Genomic DNA, 26687 nt, shown 5'->3' with positions numbered 1-26687 from the left:
TTCCGGCTCGGATGAACCGATCGTGACAATCGCAGAGGTGCTCCCTTTACTCCCTAGCCGAACAATCGGGAATGTAGGGGTAAGCACATGAGCCAGGCAACCTAACTTGCAAGTCGCTTAAGTCAACATGGTGCATATTATGGCGTAATACACGAACAAGGAACGAAGCTGTACAAGTATAATCATATGCAAGAGGAAAAGCTCCATCAAGGGAGCCTCCAAATAAACGGGGTATTTGAATATATGTGTCACAAACAAAGTTTTGACAAGGAACTTTGTCACAAAAAACTTTGTGCCAAAAAGTATAATGCTTGTTTCAACCGAACAAAATTTAAAACTGAAAGTTTTTGAGCATGAAAGCAACTTAGCTGGTTAATGTGCTCAGTGTTGATGATGTGATTCAGGCTTGCGGCGGGACGTAGACGCCCATTGATCTGCGACAGATCCGACAAGGTTCGCAGTCCTCGGCATGGCCGAGGTCATAGCCCCAGGCCCGAGGTGTCCGAGCAAGGAGTTCGGCACTTCAAAGTAGTGACTGCGTAACGTAGTCAAAAATCGATTACCTGCACACATAAAACAGTGCGGTCCAGGAAATAATAATATATGTATATATAATCCTTGCTTAATTGCTTTATGCAAAAAATAATTTATTTAAAGAGATGTGGCCTGGCGCTGGAGCTAATGTCGATGCAGGGCGTCAGCGCGACGCAGTGAAGGCGTGACAAAAGCCTGAATTTGCACGGCGGTCCGGGCTCCAGATACGGCGTTTGCCGAACTATGTACGGAAACTGACCGAACCACCACGCGACCATTTTTAATGTGGCCGCCATTTGATAGACCTGTGTACAGATGATGGAACAAACCAGAGTAATAGTACTTTAAGAAAAATAAGCCCAACAAGCAAAAATTGTTAGGATTAATAGCACCTAGTTTATTTGTTGTAGTAGTTCGAAGAAAAGCGACTCCCAAAATTGGGAATCGATCCGCACACCCATTGCCTGATGGGTGATAAAGCGACAGCATGGCAATGCTGGCAAAGGTTGGCTTGCCGAGGCAAAGCCCCCGGTCCAGCTAACATGACGAAGCTAGTCGGCTGGGGACGCCGAAGTCACCGGAGTATGTTGATGAAGAAATAGCCAAGTCCCCGGTCTAGCCGAGGTGACAAAGCAGGTCAGTGAGGAGTTGTTGCAGCTGCCATGTCAGCCGAGGTGTTGAAGTAGTTCGGCGTGACGAACATTGGCTCGAAGAGGCAACAATGCGACCATGCCGACCCTGGTCGTAACTTGTGACGTGGTCAATGTTGGCTTGACGAAATGACCGTGCGGCGGATGCCGGTGTGCCCGCTCCATGTAATCCGTGTAGCGGCGATGTTGGTGAAGATTTATCCTTCGCGATGCCGAACTATTGTTCGGCTAGCCGAGATGATGATCCGAAGAAGTTGAGCTCGGCTTAACAAAGCGACGACGTGTCTAGCGCAGGCCGGCCGCCGTGGAGTGATGTTGTCGGGCCGGTTTGACACCGGCGCGATGGTGAAGATCGTATTGTAAAAATACTTTTAATATTAATGAGATGTGTTTGAATAAAACACAATACCCTATAAAAATACTTCCTTCAAAAGGGATGTCTGAAATCCCGTTCATAAGAAGATGAACTCGGGTCGGGTTCGTTCTCACGCAGAAAACAGATCCGAAAAACGATGCACTAATCCGAAGGTTCCCGGAGTTTGGACGGTCGGATCGAGCTGAATTTTTGACAGGTGGTAGATATAGGAATGCCGCAGCCGATCAAAGGTTGGATCTTCCAAAGGACGTCCGAGCTAGATGCTGGACACCACGCTCCAAACTCGTCCGTATTCTCGTCCAGATTCAATAGGGCTCCGGTATATCGGAGATTGCCGGAGATTCCTCCATCGGAACTCGACGAAATTTTTGCAGGGTTGTTGTAGACTTAATTCCGCATAATTCCACCGAAGCAATCATTTAGGAGACAATCGAGGAGGCGGTGGCGGCATATACGAGTTTGCTGTCCACAAAAACAGCACGGTCGCCCGAGGGCAATGTTGACGTTGAGCCCCCAAGCTCCATGGATGACTCCTCCATGATATTGATAGAGATCGGAGTTGATGTTGATGAAGGCCCTCATCCGAACATGACGATCGGAGGTAGGGCGCAGTCCTCGGTCAAGCCAAGGTGACCAGTCGAGCTGGTGACGAAGAAACCAACGTTGCAGTTGACCTGCAGTCGAGCAATTGATCCTTTTGCCGACCACACAGCGGAACTCTCAATGAAAGCACCAATGTCGGTGTCAAAACCGGCGGATCTCGGATAGGGGGTCCCAAGCTGTGCGTCTTAGGATCGATGGTAACATGAACACGGGATTTTACCCAGCTTCGGGCTCTCTTGATGAGATAATAACCTACATGCTGCTTGATTGACTTTAATGAGTATAGGGGTTACAAGAGTTAATCTACCCCGAGATCATATGTTGTGGTCTAAACCCTAGAGGTATGATGAGTAATGTCATAATAATCTATCGAATAGCCTGGCCTCGGTTTATGTAATGTACCAGAGGCCTAGGTTAACAAGAGTCCTAGCCGAATACACCGGTGGGGGAGGAGTCCTTGTCTTGGTCACCAAGTCTTGTGGAATCTTCCTTGTATGCGGCAGCTGTCCGAACTGGCCCATGAGTATACGGCCATGGGGGTCCTCCGCCCAATCCAACTGATCGGGAGACGACATGGTGAGTACCCCCTGGTCCAGGACACCGTCACATACAGCCATCTGTGGTCCTGCTGAGAAATCTACCATATACATATCATCTTTCCGATACCCTTCAAAGACTAGAGACTTGTCAGATTCCATTAGCACAAGGCATCGATATTTTCCAAATAGCACGATCATATTTAGGTCACAAAGAATTGAGACAGACATTAAGTTGAAACCAAGGGATTCAACAAGCATCACTTTGTCCATGTGCTGATCCCTTAATATTGCAACTCTACCTAGACCCAATACCTTGCTTTTACCAGTGTCGGCAAATGTGATGTGACTCTTGTCTGATGGACGTAGCGTTGAATCCATCAGAAGACTTCGATCGCCAGTCATGTGGTTAGTGCATCCACTGTCCATAATACATTCTGAAGCACGAGGTGTCATAGCCTACATTGCAGTTTGGGGGGATAGGCTTCACCAAGCGAGTTGTGAAGCATAAACATTTGACAAACAAGTGGAACATGGAAATTCAGATCTTGGTTAGGATAGATAGGATGAGTGTCAAGGAATCCCGGAATGGAATACATAGTAAGACCATTTGGGAATTTTATCTTGCGCCCCACAAGATGTTTAAGGTCCCCAGCATTAGTTTTGGATGCCTTTGATTTCCGGCTGGAGACCTTTCCCTGCAAAAGAGAGTTAAGTTTTCTTAACCATCCACATTTTCAGGGGTGGCTTAGAACTGATACGTCCATTTATATCAATATTTATTGCATTATGGGATGTTATTATACATTATATATCAATACTTATGACTATTCTCTCTTATTTTATAAGGTTTATCATGAAGAGGGGGAATGCCGACAACTGGAATTCTGGCTGGAAAAGGAGCAAACATTGGAAACCTATTCTGCACTGCTCCAAAACTCCTGAAACTCCAGGAAACTTATTTTTGGAATTAATAAGAATTATTGAGCGGAAGAAACACCTCAGGGGGCCCACACCCTGGCCAGGAGGGGGGCACGCCCACCCCTACTGGGCGCATCCCCTGTCTCCTGGGCCCCCTGGTGGCCCTCCGGTGTCCATGTTATGCTATATGAAGACTTTTACCCTAGAAAAAATCGAGGGCAAGCTTATGGGACGAAACTCCGCCGCCACGAGACGGAACCTTGGCGGAACCAGTCTAGAGCTCCAGCAGAGCTGTTATGCCGGGGACACTTCCCTCCGGGAGGGGGCAAACATCACCATCGTCATCACCCACGATCCTCCCATCGGGAGAGGGTCAATCTCCATCAACATCTTCACTAGCACCATCTCCTCTCAAAACCCTAGTTCATCTCTTGTATCCGATCTTGTATCCAAACCACAAATTGGTACCTGTGGGTTGCTAGTAGTGTTGATTACTCCTTATAGTTGATGCTAATTGGTTTACTTGGTGGAAGATCATATGTTCAGATCCTTAATGCATATTATTACTCCTCTGATTATGAACATGAATATGCTTTGTGAGTAGTTACGTTTGTTCCTGAGGACATGGGTGAAGTCTTGCTATTAGTAGTCATGTGAATTTGGTATTCGTTCGATATTTTGATGAGATGTATGTTGTCTTTCCTCTAGTGGTGTTAGGTGAACGTCGACTACATGACACTTCACCATTATTTGGTCCTAGAGGAAGGCATTTGGAAGTAATAAGTAGATGATGGGTTGCTAGAGTGACAGAAGCTTAAACCCTAGTTTATGCATTGCTTCGTTAGGGGCTGATTTGGATCCATATGTTTAATGCTGTGGTTAGGTTTACCTTACTACTTCTTTTGTAGTTGCGGATGCTTGCAATAGGGGTTAATCATAAGTGGGATGCTTGTCCAAGTAAGGTCAGTACCCAAGCACCGGTCCACCCACATATCAAATTATCAAAGTACCGAACGCGAATCATATGAGCGTGATCAAAACTAGCTTGACGATAATTCCCATGTGTCCTCGGGAGCTCTTTTCTCATTATAAGAAATTGTCCAGGCTTATCCTTTGCTACAAAAAGGATTGGGCCACCTTGCTGCACTTTATTTACTTATTTACTTGTTACTCGCTACAATTTATCTTATCACAAAACTATCTGTTACCTACAATTTCAGTGCTTATCATTTCCTTCTGCTCCTCGTTGGGTTCGACACTCTTACTTATAGAAAGGACTACGATAGATCACCTACACTTGTGGGTCATCAAGACTCTTTTCTGGCGCTGTTGTCGGGGAGTGTAGCACTTTTGGTGAGTGGAACTTGGTAAGGAAACATTTATATAGTGTGCTGAAATTTTCTGTTACTTGTCAGTATGGAAACTAATCCTTTGAGGGGCTTGTTCGGGGTATCTTCGCCCCGACCGGTAGAGAAAAGAGTTGCTCCTCAACCTACTGAACCTACAGAAAATGTTTACTTTGAAATTCCTTCGGGTATGATAGAGAAACTGCTAGCTAATCCATTTGTAGGAGATGGAACATTGCATCCCGATTTACACCTTATCTTTGTGGATGAAGTTTGTGGATTATTTAAGCTTGCAGGTATTCCCGATGATGTTGTCAAAAGGAAGGTCTTCCCTTTATCTTTGAAGGGAGATGCATTGACATGATATAGGCTATGTGATGATATGGGATCTTGGAATTATAAACGATTGAAGTTGGAATTTCACCAGAAGTTCTATCCTATGCATCTTGTTCATCGTGATCGTAATTACATATATAATTTCTGGCCTCGCGAAGGAGAAAGCATCGCTCAAGCTTGGGGGAGGCTTAAGTCAATGTTATATTCATGCCCCAATCATGAGTTCTCCAGAGAAATGATTATTCAAAATTTTTATGCTCGTCTTTCTCTCAATGACCGCAACATGCTCGATACTTCCTGTGCTGGTTCTTATATGCTGAAGACTATTGAATTCAAATAGGACTTATTGGAAAGAATTAAACACAACTCTGAAGATTGGGGTTCCGACGATGGTAAGGAGTAAGGTATGACACCTAAGTTTGATTGTGTTAAATCTTTTATGGATATCGATGCTTTTCGTGGATTTAGCGCTAAATATGGACTTGACTCCGGGATAGTAGCCTCTTTCTGTGAATCTTTTGCTACTCATGTTGATCTCCCTAAGGAGAAGTGGTTTAAATATAATCCTCCCATTGAAGTAAAAGTAGTTGCACCTATTACAGTTGAAGAAAAGACTGTCACTTATAGTGATCCTATTGTTCCTACTACTTATGTTGAGAAACCTCCTTTTCCTGTTAGGATAAAGGATCATGCTAAAACTTCGACTGTTGTTCATAAGAGTAATACTAGGACTTATACACCTCCTGAGCAAATCAAAGTTGAACCTAGTATTGCTAGGGTTAAAGATCTCTTCGATGATGATTTAGATGGGCATGTTATTTACTTCTGTGAACAGGCTGCTATATTGCTAGACCAGATGCTAAGATACATAGACCTGTTGTAGGCATGCCTATTATTTCTGTTAAATAGGAGATCATTGTTATCATGGCTTGTGTGATATAGGTGCTAGTGCTAGTGCAATACCCTATGATTTATATAAAGAAATTATGCATGACATTGCACCCGTTGAATTGGAAGGTATTGATGTTACTATCAAGCTTGCTAATAGAGATACTATTTCACCAGTTATGATTGTTAGAGACGTTGAAGTCTTCTGTGGGAAGGTTAAATACCCTGCTGATTTTCTTGTTCTTAGTTCCCCACAAGATGACATTTGTCCCATTATTTTTGGTAGACCCTTTTTGAATACAGTTAATGCTAAGATTGATTGTGAAAAGGATACTGTTACAATTGGCTTAGAGGGTATGTCTCATGAGTTTAATTTTGCTAAGTTTCGTAGACAACCTCATGATAGACAATCATCTAGTAAGGATGAGATTATTGGTCTTGCTTCTATTGCCGTGCCTCCTACTGATCCGCTAGAACAATATTTGCTAGACCATGAAAATGATATGTTTATGAAAGAAAGAAGGGAAATAGATGAAGTGTTCCTTAAAAAGGAACCTATTCTGAAACATAACCTTCCCGTTGAAATTCTAGGGGATCCTCCTCCACCCAAGGGTGATCCCATGTTTGAGCTTAAACCATTACCTGATAATCTTAAATATGCTTATCTTGATGAAAAGAAAATATATCCTGTTATTATTAGTGCTAAGCTTTCAGAGCAGGAAGAGGAAAGATTATTGAAAACTCTGAAGAAGCACCATGCTGCTATCGGATATACTCTGGATGATCTTAAGGGCATTAGTCCCACGTTATGCCAACACAAAATTAATTGGGAGTAAGGTGCCAAACCAGTTAGAGATCCTCAACAACGACTGAATCCCAAGATGAAAGAAGTGGTAAGAAAGGAGATACTAAAGCTCCTTAAGGCAGGTATAATTTATCCCGTTGCTGATAGTGATTGGGTAAGCCCTGTCCATTGTGTTCCTAAAAAGGGAGGTATTACAGTCGTTCCTAATGATAAAGATGAATTGATCCCGGAAAGAATTATTACAGGTTATAGGATGGTAATTGATTTCCATAAACTAAATAAAGCTACTAAGAAAGATGATTACCCTTTACCTTTTATTGATCAAATGCTAGAAAGACTATCCAAACACACACATTCCTGCTTTCTAGATGGTTATTCTGGTTTCTCTCAAATACCTGTGTCAGCGAAGGACCAATCAAAAACTACTTTTACTTGCCCTTTCGGTACTTTTGCTTATGGACGTATGCCTTTTGGTTTATGTAATGCACCTGCTACCTTTCAAAGATGTATGACGACTATATTCTCTGACTTTTGTGAAAAGATTTGTGAGGTATTCATGGATGATTTCTCCGTTTATGGATCCTCCTTTGGTAATTGCTTGAGCAACCTTGATCGAGTTTTGCACAGATGCGAAGACACTAGTCTCATCTTGAATTGGGAAAAGTGCCACTTTATGGTTAATGAAGGCATTGTCTTGGGGCACAAAATCTCCGAGAGAGGTATTGAAGTTGATAAAGCTAAAGTTGATGTTATTGAAAAGATGCCATGTCCCAAGGACATAAAAGGTATAAGAAGTTTCCTTGGTCATGCCGGTTTTTATAGGAGGTTCATTAAGGACTTTTCTAAAATCTCTAGGCCTCTGACTAATTTATTGCAAAAAGATATTAATTTTGTCTTTGATGATGATTGTGTAGAAGCATTTGAAATACTTAAGAAAGCTTTGATCACTACACCTATTGTTCAGCCACCTGATTGGAATTTACCTTTTGAAATTATGTGTGATGCTAGTGATTATGCTGTAGGTGTTGTTCTAGGGCAAAGAGTTGATAAGAAATTGAATGTTATCCAGTATGCTAGTAAGACTCTTGATACTGCCCAGAGAAATTATGCTACTACTGAAAAAGAATTCTTAGCAGTTGTGTTTGCATGTGATAAGTTTAAACCTTATATTGTTGATTCCAAAGTTACTATTCACACTGATCATGCTGCTATTAAATATCTTATGGAATAGAAAGATGCTAAGCCTAGACTCATTAGATGGGTTCTCTTGCTCCAAGAATTTGACTTGCATATTATTGATAGAAAGGGAGCTGAGAACCCCGTTGCAGACAACTTGTCTAGGTTAGAGAATGTTCTTGATGACCCACTGCCTGTTGATGATAGCTTTCTTGATGAACAATTAGCGGTCATTAATGCTTCTCGTACTGCTCCTTGGTATGCTGATTATGCTAATTACATTATTGCTAAATTTATACCACCTAGTTTCACATACCAACAAAAGAAAAAGTTCTTCTATGATTTAAGACATTACTTCTGGGATGACCCACACCTTTATAAAGAAGGAGTAGATGCTGTTATTAGACGTTGTGTACCTGAGCATGAACAGGAACAGATCCTACGCAAGTGTCACTCCGAATCATATGGAGGACACCACGCTGGAGACAGCACTGCACATAAGGTATTGCAATCCGGTTTTTATTGGCCTACTCTCTTCAAAGATGCTCGTAAGTTAGTCTTGTCTTCTGATGAATGTCAAAGAATTGGTAACATTAGTAGACGTCAAGAAATGCCTATGAATTGTTCTCTTGTTATTGAACCGTTTGATGTTTGGGGCTTTGATTATATGGGACCTTTTCCTTCCTCTAATGGTTACACACATATTTTAGTTGCTGTTGATTACGTTACTAAGTGGGTAGAAGCTATTCCAACTAGTAGTGTTGATAATAACACTTCTATTAAAATGCTTAAAGAAGTTATTTTTCCGAGGTTTGGAGTCCCTAGATATCTTATCACTGATGGTGGTTCACATTTTATTCATGGTGCTTTCTGTAAGATTCTTGCTAAGTATGATGTTAATCATAGGATCGCATCTCCTTATCATCCGCAGTCTAGTGGTCAAGTAGAGTTGAGCAATAGAGAGATCAAATTAATTTTGCAAAAGACCGTGAATAGATCTAGAAAGAATTGGTCCAAAAAACTTGATGATGCATTATGGGCCTATAGAACTGCATACAAAAATCCTATGGGCATGTCTCCATATAAGATGGTTTATGGAAAAGCTTGTCATTTACCTCTAGAACTTGAACATAAATCATATTGGGCTATCAAAGAGCTCAACTATGACTTCAAACTTTCCGGTGAGAAGAGGTTGTTTGATATTAGCTCATTTGATGAATGGATAACCCAAGCCTATGAGAATGCCAAGCTATTCAAAGAAAAAGTCAAACGCTGGCATGACAAAAGGATACAAAAGTGTGAGTGTAAGTAGGTGATTATGTGTTATTATTCAACTCTCGTTTAAGATTTTTTGCAGGAAAACTTCTCTCTAAATGGGAAGGTCTTTACGTTATCGAGGAGGTCTATCATTCTGGTGCCATAAAAATCAACAAAGGCACAAGTTCGAGGGTGGTGAACGGTCAAAGAATTAAACATTATATCTCAGGTAATCCTATCAATGTTGAAACTAATATTACTGAAACCGTAACCCCGGAGGAATACATAAGGGACACTTTCCAGAACGTTCCAGACTCCGAAAAGGAATAGGTATGTGGTACGGTAAGTAAACCGACTCCAAAACAATTCTATTGACAATTTTTATCAGTTTTGGAATATTTAAGAATTTTAGAAAGAAAGAAGTAGTCCGGGAAGGACACGAGGGTGGAGGGTGCGCCCACCCCTACTGGGCACGCCCCTTGTCTCGTGGCCACCTCATGTGCCTCCCGGACTCCGTTTTCTTGCACGTTACGTATTTTTGTCGGTAAAAATTCATTATATAAACTCCCGAAGGTTTTGACCACCGTATTACGCAAATATCCTCTGTTTTCATTCGAGCTGTTCTGTTACAGATTTAGAGCAATATGTCATCTTAGGATTCGGAAGGAGAAAGCTATGTGGCTGATTACCTTGCAGACCCTAAGGTCTACGGGGACTTGGCGCGTGGTGGCTGGACCTCTGAAGAAGAGGAAGACTATGAACCTAAAGGAAAAGAAGAGATGAGTTCAGACGAAGACAAAGCCCCATTACCTCAGCCTGTAGACATACATGTGGAGTTTAAAAAGTCAAGCCTCCCTGATAAAGCAAAGAAGCCAAAGATCAAGTTTATCCCTTTTCATCTCTTGTAGGAAAATAAACAGGAATTGTGCAAAAGAGTATTAAGCCTTGAGCAGGAGATCGAGGACCTAAAAGAGCAAAATATTATACTCAAGCATAAATTGAGGAAGAAGCCATCATCATCACCACCTCCATCATCTCTGAGGACATAATTACATGGGTATGGGCACTCCCCTTGGCAACTGCCAAGCTTGGGGGAGGTGCCTCGGTATCGTATCACCATCACACTCCTATCTTTACTGTTTTATTTAGTTTGATCCTTTTAGTAGTATCTTGATTTAGTAGATTGAAGTTTTGATATCAAGTAGTTTTGAGTTTTGCTTTGTGATCTTTTTATGTAATCGAGTCCGTGAGCTATCTATAATAAAGATTAGTGTTGAGTCAAGGGCTTTGCTATCTTGCCATGATCTTGAGGAAGTAGAAAGAATAAAAGAGTTCATATTGATCTTATGGATAGTAATGACTTCACACATAGAAAGTATGAGGCATAAAAGTTGTCGAGAGTTGATAAACGTAGTTTTGGTCACCGTTGCAATTAATAGGAAGTAATAAGGAAAGAGAGGTTTCCCATACAAATATATTATCTTGGACATCTTTTGTGACTGGGAGCACTCATTAAGTATGACATGCTAAAAGAGTTGACATTAGACAAGGAAGACAATGTAATGGTTTATGTTTTCTCACATCTCAGTTAAAGTATATTGTCATTGACCTTCCAAACATGTTGAGCTTGCCTTTCCCCCTCATGCTAGCCAAATTCCTTGCACCAAGTAGAGATACTACTTGTGCTTCCAAATATTCTTAAACCCAGTTTTGTCATGAGATTCCACCATACCTACCTATTGATTGAGTAAGATCCTTCAAGTAAGTTGTCATCGGTGCAGGCAATAAAAATTGCTTTCTAAATATGCATGACTTATTAGTGCGGAGAAAATAAGCTTTATATGATCTTATTATGGAAGCAATAAAAGCGAAGGACTGCATAATAAAGGTCCATATACAAGCAGCAATATAAAGTGACGTTCTTTCGTACTAAGATTTTGTGTATCCAACCCTAAAAGCGCATGACAACCTCTGCTTCCCTATGCGAAGGGCCTATCTTTTACTTTATACTTGAGTAAAGGTGATCTTCACCTTTACCTTTTTCATTTTATCCTTTGGCAAGCTCCTCGTGTTCGAAAGATCATGATATATATATATATATATATATATATATATATCCAATTGGGTGTAAGTTAGCATGGACCATTATTGTTGACATCACCTAAAGGTGAATACGTTGGGAGGCAACACAATAAGCCCCTATCTTTCTCAGTGTCCGGTTGAAACTCCATAACCACAAGTATTGCGTGAGTGTTAGCAATTGTAGAAGACTACATGATAGTTGAGTATGTGGACTTGCTGAAAAGCTCTATTCCTGACTCTTTTTGATGTTATGATAAATTGCAATTGCTTTAATGACTGAGAATATAGTTTGTTAGCTTTCAATGAAGTTTCTGAACCATACTTGACATTGTGAATTGATTGTTTTTTTAAACGACATTGTGAATTGATTGTTACTTGAGCATAAGAAGTCATATGACAAAATCTATTTATGTTGTTGTTATAAGAATGATCGTGATGCCCTCATGTCCGTATTTTATTTTTATCGACACCTCCATCTCTAAACATGTGGACATATTTTTCGATTTCGGCTTCCGCTTGAGGACAAACGAGGTCTAGGCTTGGGGGAGTTGATACGTCCATTTTGCATCATGCTTTTATATCAATATTTATTGCATTATGGGCTGTTATTACACATTATATATCAATACTTATGGCTATTCTCTCTTATTTTATAAGGTTTACCATGAAGAGGGGAATGCCGACAGCTGGAATTCTGGCTGGAAAAGGAGCAAACATTGGAAATCTATTCTGCACTGCTCCAAAACTCTTGAAACTCAATGAAACTTATTTTTGGAATTAATAAGAATTATTGAGCGGAAGAAACACCTCAGGGGGCCCACACCCTGGACAGGAGGGTGGGGGCGCGCCCCTTGTCTCCTGGGCCCCCTGGTGGCCCTCCGGTGTCCATCTTCTGCTATATGAAGGCTTTTACCCTGGAAAAAATCGGGGGTAAGCTTACGGGACGAAACTCCGCCGCCACGAGGCGGAACCAATCTAGAGCTCCGGCAGAGCTGTTATGCCGGGGACACTTCCCTCCGGGAGGGGGAAATCATCACCATCGTCATCACCAACGATCCTCCCATCGGGAGAGGGTCAATCTCCATCAACATCTTCACCAGCACCATCTCCTCTGAAAACCCTATTTCATCTCTTGTATCCAATCTTGTATCCAAACCACAAATTGGTACCTGTGGGTTGCTAGTAGTGTTGATTACTCCTTGTAGTTGATTCTAATTGGTTTACTTGGTGGAAGATCATATGTTCAGATCCTTAATGCATATTATTACTCCTCTGATTATGAACATGAATATGCTTTGTGATTAGTTACGTTTGTTCCTGAGGACATGGGTGAAGTCTTGCTATTAGTAGTCATGTGAATTCGGTATTCGTTCGATATTTTGATGAGATGTATGTTGTCTTTCCTCTAGTGGTGTTATGTGAACGTCGACTACATGACACTTCACCATTATTTGGGCCTAAAGGAAGGCATTGGGAAGTAATAAGTATATGATGGGTTGCTAGAGTGACAGAAGCTTAAACCCTAGTTTATGTGTTGCTTCGTTAGGGGCTGATTTGGATCCATATGTTTAATGTTGTGGTTAGGTTTACCTTAATACTTCTTTTGTAGTTGCGGATGCTTGCAATAGGGGTTAATCATAGTGGGATGCTTGTCCATGTAAGGGCAGTACCCGAGCACTGGTCCACCCACATATCAATTTATCAAAGTACCGAACGCGAATCATATGAGCGTGATCAAAACTAGCTTGACGATAATTCCCATGTGTCCTCGGGAGCTCTTTTCTCATTATAAGAAATTGTCCAGGCTTATCATTTGCTACAAAAAGGATTGGGCCACCTTGCTGCACTTTATTTACTTATTTACTTGTTACTCGCTACAATTTATCTTATCACAAAACTATTTGTTACCTACAATTTCAGTGCTTGCAGAGAAAACCTTACTGAAAACCGCTTATCATTTCCTTCCGCTCCTCGTTGGGTTCGACACTCTTACTTATCGAAAGGACTACGATAGATCCCCTACACTTGTGGGTCATCAAGAAGCAATGAGTCTAAGTGCAGCATCTGAGACCTTCGGCTTTGGAGCCCTACTAAATAGCCTTGCAGGAGGTGAATAATACTCATAGGAATAAGCAGAAAAGTTCTTAGTTCTATGAACATAGCGGTTCAGGGAAACACGCTCATATTCATGGGTCTGAGTATGATTTTCCTGCAAAACATTGATGTTAGGGTGACTCATATGAGTCCTCGGTCTGTATGAAGCTTTTGGACCGTGTGAAGCCTTTGGTATGGGGTTTGTCTTCTTCACAAGTGGTGTCATGATGACATTCACTGGAAGATTCTCAAGACAACTTTTGGGTACCCATATCTTCTTCATAGGTGGCCCATTCCTGCAGTTAGTACCAATATACCTGGCAAACACTTCGCCATTCTGATTCTTAAACAGTTTATAGTTTGCATCAAAGGATTCATCAATGATAATAGGGTTAGCATAAGTGAAACCAGAGAAGGTGGATGGATCTACTGAAGGTTCCTTTGCAGCAACCCATGTGGTTTTGGGATACTGCTCAGGCTTCCAGTATGACCCATCAACATTCATTTTCCTCTCGAACCCAACACCCTCTTTCCTATGGTTTCGGTTCAAATCTGCTTCTTGAGGACATCACATAATGTCTGATGCCCTTTGAGACTTTTGTACATCCCTGTCTCAAGCAGTGTCTTCAACCTAGAATTCTCATCAGCAATAGTAGTGGTATCCTCAGCAGAGGGGTTAGTTACCACATCAGCAGTTGAAGATATTGCAACAGTAGCAGCAGTAGAACATTTAGAAACAGAGGCAGCGTTATCACGCTCAATGCATTTTAGGCATGGTGGTTCAAATCCTTCTTGAGCGGGACTGATATGTTGAGTGCAAGTGACTCGTTCTCCTTTTGAAGATCTTCATGAGCCGATCTCAATTTCTCAAGTTCCTGCTTCCTTTGAAGATAATCATAGGAAAGCTTTTCATGAGAAGTTGAGAGCGATTCATGTCGACCTTCAAGTTCCTGGTACTTAACATGAAGAATTTTAATATCTTCAATTAAGGACTGAGACTTGGTCATTTCCGTGTCCAACAGGTCATCGCTTTTGTCTAACAGTTTTTGAGTATGTTCTATAGCTTTCTGTTGTTCAGTTGCAATTTTAGCAAGTGTTTTGTAACTAGGTTTGGATTCACCATCAGAGTCATCTTCACTAGATGTTTGAAAGTAAGCATCGCGTGATTTTACCTTGGCACCATGTGCCATGAAGCAGTAGGTGGGAGGCGAGTCGTCCTTGTCATTATCATCAGCGTTGGTGACGGAGCCATTGTCTTCAGTGTTGAAGATGGACTTGGCGACGTAGGTTGTAGCTAGAGCCAGACTCGCAACACCAGAGTCAGACTCCACCTCCACCTCCTCAGAAGCAGACTCCTCCTCAGAATCCATTTCCTTGCAACAAAAGCACGAGCCTTGCCATATGAGCTCTTCTTGTGTGGTGAAGACTTGGAAGAAGACTTGGAAGAAGACTTTGAGGATTTCTTCTTCTTCTTGTCATCAGAATCATATTCTTTGCTCTTCTTATTCTTCTTCTCATTGTCCCATTGTGGACACTCAGAGATGTAGTGACCAGGTTTCTTGCACTTGTGGCAGGTTCTCTTCTTGTGGTCATAGGTAGAAGCTTCATCATTCCTCGAGCTGGACCATGAAGACTTTCTGAAGCCTTTCTTCTTGGTGAATTTCTGGAACTTCTTCACAAGCATAGCAAGCTCCTTTCCAATGTCTTCAGGATAACCAAAACTGCAGTCAGATTCTTCTTCAGATGAGGAAGCAGCAGCCTTTGCCTTCAAAGCGCGAGTTCGGCCATAGTTGGGGCCATAGATATCTCGTTTCTCAGATAGCTGGTACTCATGTGTGTTGAGCCTCTCAAGTATGTCAGACGGATCGAGGGTCTTGAAGTCAGGGCATTCTTGTATCATCAGGGCTAAGGTGTCAAATGAGCTATCAAGAGATCTCAGTAGTGTCTTCACTATTTCATGCTTGGTAATCTCAGTGGCGCCGAGTGCTTGGAGCTCATCTGTGATATCAGTGAGGTGATCAAATGTGAGCTGGACGTTCTCATTGTCGTGTCTCTTGAAGCGGTTGAAGAGGTTGTGGAGAGTACTGATCCGTTGATCTCGCTGTGTTGAGACGTCTTCATTGACCTTGGAGAGCCAGTCCCACACTAGCTTCGATGTTTCTAGAGCACTCACACGGCCATACTGTCCTTTGGTCAGATGACCACAGATGATGTTCTTGGCAGTAGAGTCCAGTTGAATGAACTTCTTGACATCAGCAGGGGTGACACCTTCACCAGTCTTGGGAACGCCGTTCTTGACGACATACCGTAGATCGACATCAATGGCTTCAAGATGCATGCGCATCCTATTCTTCCAGTAGGGATATTCAGTGCCATCGAAGATGGGGCATAGAGCGGAGACTTTGATTATCCCTGCAGTCGACATAGCTAAAACTCCAGGTGGTTAAACTGAATCACACAGAAAAATGGAGTACCTTGCTCTGATACCAATTGAAAGGGCTAGTTATCGACTAGAGGGGGGGTGAATAGGCGATTTTTATGAAAGTCTTCAAAACATGGAAGTTTCAAAGACAAACGATAAAAATGACACTATTCATATGCAGCGAAAGGTAGACTACACTAGACAAGCCATAGTCAAGTATTCAATGGAGTGGAAGGACGAAGACTATCAGCAGCTAGGCAGTATGGATCAAGATGGAAGATAGTATGAAACCAATCAGAACAAGTAGTCACACAATGAAGTCAAACAGATAAAGCAAGCAGGTAATGACTTCACGAAGACAAACTGTAAGTAAAGAGAAGTGAGAGATAGAACCAGTAGCTTCGGGAGGACAGAGATTTGTTCGACCAGTTCCAGTTGCTGTGACAATTGTACGTCTAGTTAGGGAGGCTGAGATTCAACTCAGAAGACCGCGTCTTCACCTTATTCCCCTTGAGCTAAGGACACCTAGTCCCCGCCCAATCACTCTGGTAAGTCTTCAAGGCAGACTTCCAAACCTTCACAGACTTCATTCACCGGCAATCCACAATGACTCTTAGATGCTCAGAATGTGACGCCTAACCGGCTGGAGGATTCACAGTCGTCAAGTGTAACAAGTCTTCAGATCACGCAGACAGAAAGACTTCAGTGATGCCAAACACTCTTTGGGCTCTGGGTGGTTTGATCTTTGTCCTTGCAAGGAATCTCTCTCAAAAGCTTCAGCAGTGGGTTGCTCTCAAACGACAAAAGCCGTGTACTAACTCTAAGCAGCCACCAGTTTATCGTGCAGGGGGTGGGCTATTTATAGCCACTGGGCAACCCGGCCTGATTTGTCCGAAATGACCCTGGGTCATTAAGGAACTGACACGTGTCACAATGGTTAGATTTCAAACACACGCGGCAGCTTGACTTGGGCTACAAGTAAAGCTGACTCATCCGACTCTGGATAAGATTTGCTCTCATTGTCTTTGCTCGAAGACATAGGATTTGGTTGAGCATCACTTCAGTCACTCTGATTTTGTTCACTTCGACCCCACTTAACAGTGAGGTGGTTCCTATGACTCAACAAAGAAGAAAAGGAAACAAAGAAACAACTAAGTCTTCGCGCTCCATAGTCTTCACTCGATGTCTTCTCATGTCATAGTCTTCAACGTGAATAGCTCCACAGACCGCCATTGTCTTCAATGTCTTCACATATTTTTAGGGGTCATCTCTGGTAGGTAAACCGAATCAATGATGGGCTACTACCTGTGTTATCCTACAATTCTCACAAACACATTAGTCCATCAACCAGGTTTGTCGTTAATACTCCAAAACCAACTAGGGGTGGCACTAGATGTACTTACAATAACTTTCAAGTTGAAAATCGAAATTAAGATATGCTTCCATCATTGGAACCTAAGTGACATGCTCTTTGAAACTAGATCCCGTATGGGTATGTTTTGACAAAAATTATTGTGTGTAATTTAATCCCCAATAGGTGCAATTGCCTAGTACTAGATGTGCAACTATCTGAGAGTCAATGTGCAATTTTCTCCCTACCCATGGACCTGTAGTTTTCACTGAGGACACCTCCACCCCCGATCTACCATCTAACAGTGAGACGTACAACTTTTGTCTGTTGCCTATGCCAACTGATTAGTAGTTGATGTGCAATTCCCGCTGTTCGTTGATGTGTGGATTTCGCTATTTTCGCCTCGGCCAACTACCTAACAGTGGATGTGCAACTTTGAATACTTCCCCGGCCAACTGTCTAACAGTGATGTGCAATTTTTTCCTGTATCCCATTGATATGTAGTTTTCCTTGCTAGGACCCATCCGAACACCCTTGTTAGTGAGATGGGCCACTTTAGCATCCCATATGCCTGCATCTTTTTAGTACCCCCTGGATGTGCAATTTTCACCATCCAACTATTCATGTTAGTGAGATGTGCGACTTCGTCTGTTGCCCCGACCAACTGCCTAGCAAGCTACATGCAACTCCATATATTACCCCTGCAACTGAAACTACACATCCACAAGTAGAAAAGAGGAAGGAGCTACGCATCGACTACTAGAAAGTCGGCTGGAACAACAAACTAAATTGCACATATTGCTAGTAAGGTGGGTGAGGCAACGTGTGCATGAAAAATTACACATCCACGAGTAGCGAGGGGTTTGCACATCGACTACTAGGCAGTTGGCCTAGGCAGTAGACTACTTGCACATTATAAAAAAGTTGGTTGTCATAGTTGTTAAGTTGCAACCTCATAGCTAGGAAGTTGGACCATGCAGCTCTAAAATTTAGTTTTGTAAAAAAAATTTGCATCATGCAATATTAAAGTTGCATCATTCAGTAATAGAGTTGCATCATATAACACCAAAGTTGGCATAAATTTTTTGTCAAAATATAGCTATGCAGGATCTAGTTTCAAAGATATCTCCGTACGGATTTCAACAGTGAAAATGTGAATTCGGACACACGGTTCAAAAGATATGACTTAGAAAAACCTAAAACAAATGCACGTAGATCTGTTCTTTCTAAATTAAAGTGACTAGTGTGAAGACATTTATTGCCACAGTGTACATGCGCTAGTAGACAAATCTTTGTACACATGCATGTGATGTTCAGCCCGGCTCGCAACCACGAACAAGCGCGCGCACTAATAAGTACTTAGGAACAATAAAAGGGGCTATTGCTTACCAATGTCATATTTTTTTTGAGGATCTTACTAATGCCACATATAACTGATAAAAGAATGTTTCACACAGGGGAATCCCCCAGCTGGGCCGGCCCATGCAGTAGGGACCTCTATACTACGCTCTGCATGCTGGGAGAAGATGTAGCGCTCCCGTTTGGGCCAGCCCAATATCCGGGCAGCCTGTTTTCTAAATTTCGTTTTTTAGTTTTTATTTTCCTTTTCGTTTTCTCTTTTTCTACTTTAAAAATTCGGGAATTCAAAAAGTTTTAAAAATTTAAGTACATGAGAATTTTTAAGTAAAATGTTTAATAAATAATAAAATGTTTGCGAATTCAAAACATGTTCGTTATTTTGTACAAAATGTTTGCTTATTAAAAAAGTTCGAAATTTTGAAATGAACATTCAAGACATCAAAATGATCATGATTTGTAGAAAGTTCGTGTATTGAAAGTGTTAATGCAATAGAAAAAACTTTGCCAATTCATAAAAATTTCAAAATACTTTTTTTCGTTCATAAACTGTTTGCTGATTCAAAAAATGACCATGCATTTCAAAAAATGTTAGTTAAATAAAAAAATGTTCATAAATCTTTCCATCAATTTCCCAAAAAGTAAGTTGATCCTAGAAATGTTCATCGATTCAAAAGAAAAAAAACAAAAATATGTTCAAACTTTTTGAAAAACTGTTTTCAAATAGCATAAAATGTTCATGAATCCAAAAATGTTTTTGATTTTAGAAAATGTACGAAAATTTGTGATCTAAGGGATGATTGATTTGAGATTATGAGCTGTTTGATTCATTAGCCAACTCAGCAGTTGTTAGGACTCAAGGTGTTTGTTTGATTTAAGGTTATGAGTAGCTTGAAAATTGTGTCTAATTGGCTTAATATCTTGTTCGGCAAACATTAACCTAGTCTATGATGTGTAGCTGGTTTGTTAATAAGGGCTCGTTTCTCCAACCTACAGGAGACTGCTCTCCGCTGGTTTTATTAAGAAATATATAGGGGTTGCCACCCACCCAATTCCGTTAACACTACTAACCCTCTGTAAAGAAATATAAGATCATTTAGATCATTATTTTAGTGATCTAAACGTTCTTATATTTTTTACAGAGGGGGTAGCAAGGTAGCTCGCGAGATGTGCGTGCAATGTTGTACTGTGTATTACTTTTGTAGAAAAAATTCTAGAATATATAATTAGTGAGTATTTTATAAAATATATGGTTACAATTTTTATGAACAAGTTAATTAGAATCAAACGAAATTCCAAAAAAATATTTTCTTTATCCAATAGTTATCACGTCTTACTTTCACTTAAAAGAAATTTATTTTAATATAAAATCAAGTGATATAATGCTTGTATCCATTCTATTTGGCCGGTAGTAATTGCTAAATTATTATGACATGTCAAACTACTGTGTAATTTTAATTAAAGCATTTGATTGATATTATACAATAAAAGACATGTTTATGATTGATAGAATAACCGAAATTTGACTCAGCTTGAAATTTGGATTCCTCTCAAGATTTGTGCTTTATTTTCGTTACACTTAAGTAAAAGATATTGATCCAAAAGGATAATATTTCATTTAATCTCAGACGATTAGGTTATAAACATACCCTAGAAGAAAATCTACTTATTCTTTCTAATGCATATGTTTGTCTTCAAATCCTCCCATCTCTAACTTCTGCACCTTTCCTGGGATAATTTTTTATTATATTTGATCCGTTTGTTAAAGAAGAAATACCTTATTTTCATATCCTATCACACTCCTGAATTACTTCCATTAAAAATGATATTATGTGCAATATATAACCTGACCAGTACATCTGTATTTCTTTATCAACCTTGGTTTGCAGGTAGCAATGGTGAAACTGATGTGGCATTACAGATTGATATATAAGATAGATAGATTTAATGTTGATCAAAAACTAAAAAATTCTCAAGTGTTAGTGAACTGACCTTATCCATCAAGATTTATGTTTTGATTGTATCAGGCGTAAATAATTCCTATTGTTTTCTTCCATTTATTAGTATGCCCTAGGGATCTAAAAGGCTGAGATTTTGTTCAATCTTAGTTGAATAAGTGATATTGTACCATTAAGGATTCATTTCAAGATTTTTGCTTTTATTTTCTTTCTTGTAAATTTGAAGTTTTGTTGATAAATTGTAAGCTAGATATACAGGAGACCGAGATTTTCCTTAACCTCGATCAAATTTGTTATAGATAGCCCATGAAACGTAATCTAGAAACTCTTTCACTCTTTCATGTATATCTTCTCTCAAAATCGACACCATCAGACATGCACATCTATCCCACAATATTTTATTCCACCAAACCTCTATATTTTAGAACAATAATCCCTTATCTGTATGAAGTTAACACTGTATTCCATTTCAGATGCCTCTTGTGCAAATTTATATATCTGAATTTCCCATTTGTCGTATGAATCTTGCAATATTATACATGAATTAGTATATGAAACCCCAATACTCTAAACCCGCTCCAATTAATCTAGCATGAAGGTTGTTGTTAGAGTACGTAATGGGCCTAATGGCTTGGGCTGGCGGTATAGCCCGTTAGTCTTAGGATTAATTAGAGATAAGGGTCGCTTGCTTAGGAGTCAAGTAAGCCTTACTTGAGAGTCAAGTAAACTTCTCTATATAAAGAGAGGAGATGTATCAATCTAATCAAGCAAGAATTAAGAAGGAAATCCCTTCTGTCTTGCCCGGCCGTGGGCAAAAAGGCCCTCGGCCGGCCTTCTCGCGCCCTCCTAGCAGCGCCATAACAATTTGGTATCAGCTAGCTTCGGTTCGATCATGTCTTCACCGCCGCCAAGCCCGTCTCTTCTGCTGCCGGTCACCTCGTCGCCTCTAGCGACTACCACGACCGTCGCGTCGCTCCTGCCCACGCCGGGATCCTCCGTCGCGCCCGTCCCCGCCGTCCTCACCCCGCAGGAGGTGTCCGGGGTGCTGTTGCGGGACCTAACGCAGGCGGTCCAGGAGATCCACATGTTCTTGGCCGGGTCCTACGGGTCGCACACGGCTGCGCCGTCCATCGCCACCACCGCGCCGCCGTGGCTGCCATGGCAGCCACCGCCCCAGGCGGCCTTCGCCATGCTCGCCGAGCCGCTGCAGCTGTCATCCATCACCACCACCGCCCAGCCCTGGCTGCAGTGGCCACCGTCGGTCAGCTCCGCCGCCCAGTATGGGACCCCCTACGATGGGACTGCGACGACCTCGTTCCCATCAGCGTCGCCACCATCCCAGGGCGTCCACATCCAGCAGATCAAGTCCCCGCCGTTGCCGTCTCCGCTTTCGTCTTGGATCGCTACCCGCCACGTGTCGGCGGCGGTGAGGCTGCAGGCTGCTGCACGCGGCCTCTTAGCGCGTCAGCGTGTGCGGGAGATGCGTGGTCTGCAGCTGCCGCTCCTCCGAGTTGCCCTTCACTGTGCAAAGGACATCGATCTTGTCCACTGCGTCGGGGATCTTGGGCATGCGCTTTCCCTATGGGCGGCGGGCATGTTGTTTTCCCCGCGGGCAGTGACCTTAAAGTCCGCGACATCAGCGGTGGGGGGTGCACCCCTTCTCGTCATTCTCCATCGCAAGCCCTCCACCCTTCCTTGTGCGGTGCAGACCAACAGCCGTCCGGCGAGAAGAAGGCAGGGTGTCACCGATAGGAGCGCACCGCATAGCACCACTGCTTTCCGCCGCCGGCTGCCGCGAGGGCGCCTCTGCAGGTCACTTTTGCGACCACTTCCAGGTGGACATACACATGCACTCCTTTGGTCCAGGTAGTGTCCATGGGATCTAGGTGGCTGTACACGTGCACGTCCGACATGCGGATGGTGTCCACCTTTTGTTGAGGGGTCCAAAATAAAGCGTCCCAGTCCATTTCAGGTTGAGAGTAATAAAACAAGCCGAGATTTAAAAGGCTTGTTTTTAGGTGTTAGGTTTGTGTTGCATCGAGTCATGGTTATAAGTTGGTTAAGCTGTAGCTCGAGGACAAGCTGCATGTCCAGATGTGGTATAGTGTTAGAGTACGTAATGGGACTAATGGGCTTGGGCTAGCGGTATAGCCCGTTAGTCTTAGGATTAATTAGAGATAAAGGTCGCTTGCTTAGGAGTCAAGTAAATCTTGCTTGGGAGTCAAGTAAACCTCTCTATATAAAGAAAGGAGATGTATCAAGAAATCCCTTTTCTCTTGCCCGGCCGTGGGCAAAAAGGCCCCTGGCCGGCCTTCTCGCGCCCTCCTTCTAGCAGCGCCATAACAGTTGTCGATGCTACTTCCTCACGCCCCGAGCCCGTACTCTAAACCCCGGCTAAAGAATTGTATATGAATATGATCTATGTCCTCTTGAATTTCCTTCAGGCTTCGCGTGTTATGTCAATAGATAATTTGAGTTGTGATGTGTTTGATTCCTACAGGCGGATATATTAACTGAGACATTCTACGATCTAACTTTATGTGACATGCCATTAAGAAGAAGAGGCAAGGGAACAGTGGCTTATGCGCGGTGGAGCTTGACATGCACAAAGCCTATGATCGAGTCGAGTGAAACTTTCTTAGGGATATGATGATCAAGTTGGGTTTTGACACGTTATGGGTGGAGATGATTACGGCATGCGTTACTTCGGTTAATTACAGGATTAGGTTCAACTCGGATGAAACAGAGGCATTTACCCCATCCAGGGGGCTCAGGCAAGGGGACCCGTTATCTCCTTACCTATTCTTGATATGTGCTAAAGGGTTATCCAGTCTACTAGCGCATGAAGAGGCGGTCGGTGGTATCCAAGGAATTAGGGTGTGCCGTAGTGCACCATCAGTTTCACACTTGTTATTTGCTAATGATTCCCTGATCCTGATGATGGCGGATATGTTGAATGACACGTCACTCAAGAATGCGCTGGACTTGTACTGTTCTAGCTCGGGTCAACTGGTAAGTGATGCAAAATCCAGTGTCTTTTTCAGTCCAAACACTTTGGTGGAGGTACGAGTAGAGGTTTGCACACAGCTTAATATAGTTTCAGAGGCTATTTCTGATAAGTATTTGGGACTACCGTCAAAGGTTGGAATCGACCGTAGTGACAGTTTTCAGTACCTGGTTGATAGAGTATGTGCGCTTATTAACAGTTGGATGTCAAAGATTCTCTCGATCAGTGGAAAGGAGATGTTACTGAAAGCAGTGGCGCAGGCGATCCCAGTCTATGCCATGTCTGTTTTTAATATCCCCAAAAATATTTGTAAGGCTATTTGCGATGCTATCGCTAGATATTGGTGGGGAGACACTCAAAACAAGAAGAAAATACACTGGAAAGCGTGGTGGAAGATGTGTATCCCGAAAAATGAAGGAGGCATGGGATTCCGGGATCTATACTGTTTCAATAGAGCCATGCTAGCTAAGCAATGTTGGCGGTTATTATCTGATCCGGATTCGTTATGTGCTCAAGTCCTACGAGCAAAGTATTACCCGGATGGGGATTTGATGAATACTACTCTGAAAAAAGGTGCATCTTTTACGTGGCAAAGTATCATGGCAGGTATGAAAACCTTCAAGGAAGGGGCGATCTGGCGGGTCGGGGATGGTGCATCCACTGACATTTGGAAGGATCAGTGGATTCCCACAAGCCATGATCGGAGGGTTATGACCCCAAGGGGGCATTGCTTGTTACAGAAAGTACAAGAACTGATTGATCCAATATCCGGAAGTTGGGATGAACAATTCTTAAGGGAAATTTTTTGGCCAGTGGATGCTGAAAGAATATTGCAGATACCACTATCATCTCATGGCCAATCTAATTTTATTTCATGGCATTTTTCAAAGTCCGGATGTTTCACGGTCCGGTCTGCTTATCACATCACTTGGAAATCTGAGTACAGAACATGGGCTCGGATGAATGTTGGAGCAGGAAGAGTGGATCCGCATCCGGTTTGGAAAGTCCTTTGGGACAGGACAGTGCCCCCTAAGGTAAATGTGTTTAACTGGAGAGTGCTACATGGGACTATACCATGCTATTGTACGCTATCAGATCGGCACCTATCTACTCCGGTGATTTGTCCAGTATGCGGCAATGAGCCAGAGGATCTGCGACATATGTTGTTTGCGTGCGAGAGAGCCAAGGCCGTGTGGAAGGAGCTGGGGCTGGAAACATCGATCGCGAATGCAGCAGCCCATGAGCGGTCGGGGTCGGTTATCCTGGAGACACTTCTCTGCTCTGAGCTACCAGGAGAGGTAAAACTACCAATTGATAATGGTGTGGAGACAGTTATGGTGACTGGATGGTATTTATGGTGGGGTCGTTGGAAGATCAGTCACCAGGAGAAGGTTGGTAGCCCGGTTCGTTCAGCTATGAGCATTTGTGCAATCGTGGCAAACTCACTGGCTGCAATGGCAAAGGAGCCTACGAAACAGATTAGATGGGTGAGACCAGCTAAAGGGGTGATTAAACTAAATGTTGACGCGAGCTATCATGTGGATGAGGGCGCGGGAGCAACTGGAGCTGTCTTACGAGATAGCTCAGGAGCTTTTATTGCTGCTTCTTGCTTCTTTCGACAGTATGCCATGGATGTTCCCTCTATGGAAGCGTTAGCACTTTTGCAAGGACTGCGATTGGCAGAGCATTTGGGTATTTATGCACTGGTTGTGGAGTCCGACTCACAGGAGATAGTACAAGCTATGAAGGATCCTTCGGAGTACCGTGCTTTGGCTGCGGTGGTGACAGATGATTGCCGACAGGTGTTGAGTTCTTTCGGCAGGGCGACGATTGTCCACTGTGCTAGGGAGAGTAATGGGGTAGCGCATTGGCTAGCCAGGACTAGTTATAGAAGGCAGTTAAATGAGGTCTGGCAAGAGCATCCCCCTGATTTCTTAATTCCCTCCCTTGTATCTGATATGATTATTGTGTAATAAAGGTCGCCAAAGTTCAAAAAAAAAAAACTTTATGTGACATGCATACATGTAAGATAGGCGTGACGTGTTCGTGTTGCCACATATTTGAAATGTCGTATGTTACATGACCAGGTTCACCAAATGGATTAATTATAACTACAGAATCGTAATGGTTTTTTATTCATTAGTTTAAAGAGGGTTCAACGGTCGTATTTTTTGATGATAATTTCTCGGTTCTATATCTTTTCTTTCACAATTTTGATGATGGATTAGCCATGATTTTTCCGGAAACACGTAGAAGATCTATTAGTTGTTGTGTTGTAATAAAAATATGATCCATAGATTGAAAGATAGATGTTTTAGTGACTCATCTGAATTCTTAGTAGTATGTCCATGTCGACCATATTGTGCCTTCAATATATTTGAGATAGATGTGAAAATTTCTAGCTTAGAGATACATTAATGGTGTAATCTTTAGCTATTTTCTCTCGGAATAATCAGTATGATTATTATGCGCAGTATGGACCATACGGTTGATTTAAAAAAAATAAACAATGTTGTATCAATGATTACATTTCCTATTAACAATGGATATATAAGGGATTTATTTTTCTTGCGCTAGTCTATAACTTTCAAACTATTTCGCGATGCAACAGGCAAACAATTCGCCATTTGAGTATCCTCCGGGCCCTCTCACATTCACCATCCGATCGGGTGTCAGGAGATGGGCGAACCACAGATCAATCTCTGGCATATAGGTCAAAAAAAAAAATTAGCGGTACATGCTAACTTGAGCACAACATTTTAGAAAATATGTTCTAAACATTTATGTGTTTTACTACTTGAAGTCAAGTTAGTAATATAGTCATTTTTGTTATAATTAGGTAGGATACGTATAAATCAGTTCGCAATTTGCCTCTGCCTGGTTAGCATCTTAAAATGTAGTTATCTTGATCCTTAGTCATATATTTCTTAACCGGAATGTCCTAGTTCAACAAATGCTCTAGCGATGCACATGCTTGTATTGGACAAAG

At 42.1% G+C, this 26687-nt stretch overlaps 1 protein-coding gene across 1 annotated transcript; it reads left to right on the top strand.

Moving 5' to 3' along the window:
* The first annotated feature begins 21583 nt into the window (after positions 1-21583).
* On the top strand, positions 21584-25671 carry LOC123158435 (uncharacterized). Its single transcript, XM_044576428.1, has 5 exons — positions 21584-22071; positions 23412-23978; positions 24294-24405; positions 24439-24954; positions 25321-25671. The coding sequence occupies exons 1-5, from the start codon at positions 21584-21586 to the stop codon at positions 25669-25671; spliced, it is 2034 nt and encodes a 677-aa protein (XP_044432363.1).
* The last annotated feature ends 1016 nt before the right edge of the window (positions 25672-26687 follow it).

The sequence above is a fragment of the Triticum aestivum genome, chromosome 7B (assembly GCF_018294505.1).
Source record: "Triticum aestivum cultivar Chinese Spring chromosome 7B, IWGSC CS RefSeq v2.1, whole genome shotgun sequence".
NCBI classification, from domain to species: Eukaryota; Viridiplantae; Streptophyta; class Magnoliopsida; order Poales; family Poaceae; genus Triticum; species Triticum aestivum.
This window is presented reverse-complemented; position numbering and strand designations above follow the sequence as displayed.